Below are 1840 nucleotides of genomic sequence, written 5' to 3' on the forward strand. Positions count from 1 at the left end.
GCTTTTATCTTTAATTTATAAAGGATATCCTGATAAAAATACTAAATTATAAGACCAATAGTGATAACTAATCATAGATCCTTCTTTTCCAATAATTCATACTTAAGGTTATGTCTATTATTGATATTATACTACAGCATCACTCAATTTTTTAGTGAGATAACTTGCCATTATTTCTCAAAACTTCTAGAAAACTCCAACTAAGTGCTTTCAATGAAGTCACATTAAGCCATATTACTTACTGCAAAGACCCCACTTTCACTGCCACAGGAACATGGGGGAGCTGAGTGGCCCACTTCAGTGTCACGTCCTGATAAATGTGCAACATGTTGTTATGGTTTCCAATCAAAGTATTTATTGTTCCCTCAGAAACTGCAAATTGAAGACATAAGAAAACACTCATTTGAAACTGGACATTATATTTATTTTAGGGGATCTGAAAAACTAAATCTAGTATCTTGATTTTAATTCACAAAAAGTTTAAATACTAAATTATTTTTTCAATGTCAAGCTACCAATATGAGAAGGAACTCATTTAAGAGGCAGTGAATGTATAAATAATGGCCCACTTATTTGCATTTCACCTAAAGAGTAGGAATTTCACTACCATGTTGACACATTAACCTAATGCTTGCACATTCACTATGGATGAGTTATTCTAGTGGACATCACTGTTCCTTTTATAAGAGCTGACATTCTCCAAGAGCCCTCTTCAACAGTGACATGAAAAGTACTAAAGTATCCTGGACACAAATTCTATAAGTCATTAAAGGAAAGTAAATGACAAAAGCAAATGTGTGCTTTATACCAAACCTCTATTTAAATGTTGAAAATTAAAATCTCCATTACATCTTCTGCATAAAAATATTTTCCTAGATGGCTAATTTATGTGTACAACTGTCATTTTATGATATATACAATAGAGCCTAGACATATCAAAAACATAAAAATCTGTATATACCTGAGCAATATGGAAGAAAACAACTTGGGCTACAATCAAGCTTCTTCATAAATCTAATTTGTCCATTATCCTTCAGGCAAAAAAAGTTTCTCTCACCAAGAACAAAAATAGAAGATGTTGACTGATTAAAAGACACAATACATATATCAAGGGCCTGTTCTCCAATATTCAGAGTCCAATCCACCTGCAGATCAAAACGCAGGATCAAGTTAGTTGCTAAAACCAGAATATTTCAGTCACTTTCAGATCTATAAAGTAAGAAATTGTTTACATCAAAGCAGTAACATGGGGGCCTGGCCCTAGCTCAGTTGTTTAAGTGGCTGCTTCCACAAAGCTGTCAGCCTCAGGTTGCTGGAGTTCGAACCTCACTCCTCTCCAGCTGGCCAAAAGTGCCCTGAAGGCATTCGAGGAACCAAAAAAAAAAAAAAGCAGTAACATAAAGATTGACTAATTTACTTCATTTAATTGAGTTTCTGTGCTTAATATTACCATATTTCTGAGATTTTATGGGCTCTGTAATCTTTTGCACCATCTCTTCTTAAATGGTACTGGTTGTTCAGTGGCTCAAAAATACTTGTTAAAGAGTTATACTCTTCCTGCTGGGCATGAGGCACACACTTGTACTCCCAGTGCTCAGGAAGCTGAAGCAGGAGGACTACCACGAATTAGAGGACAGCTTGAGCCACATAGTGAATTCAAGGCCAGCCTGAGCTATGCAGTGTGACCCTGTCTCAAAATCAAAATAAAACAAACAAAAAGTTATTTTCTTTCTGAAAATTTTCTGTAAAATAGCTACTGTGGGGCAAAGAAAAGGATAGAGAAAAACCAGTAAGTTCCAGTGCACTACTGCACAGTAGGGTGGCTACAGATAATAAAATA

At 35.2% G+C, this 1840-nt stretch overlaps 1 protein-coding gene across 1 annotated transcript in view; it reads right to left on the reverse strand.

Moving 5' to 3' along the window:
* Positions 1 to 242: 242 nt before the first annotated feature.
* Bbs9 (Bardet-Biedl syndrome 9) overlaps positions 243 to 1840 on the reverse strand; it is a gene marked incomplete at its 3' end in the record, with an annotated part of 110936 nt that continues 109338 nt past the window's right edge. Inside the window, exons 8-9 of the mRNA XM_004629646.3 lie at positions 962 to 1145; positions 243 to 372 (exon numbers count right to left, since the gene is read on the reverse strand). Coding sequence (XP_004629703.1) covers positions 243 to 372; positions 962 to 1145 — 314 coding nt within the window. The remainder of the gene's footprint in view (positions 373 to 961; positions 1146 to 1840) is intronic.

This window comes from Octodon degus, unplaced genomic scaffold (genome assembly GCF_000260255.1).
Source record: "Octodon degus isolate 3935 unplaced genomic scaffold, OctDeg1.0 scaffold00031, whole genome shotgun sequence".
NCBI lineage: Eukaryota > Metazoa > Chordata > Mammalia > Rodentia > Octodontidae > Octodon > Octodon degus.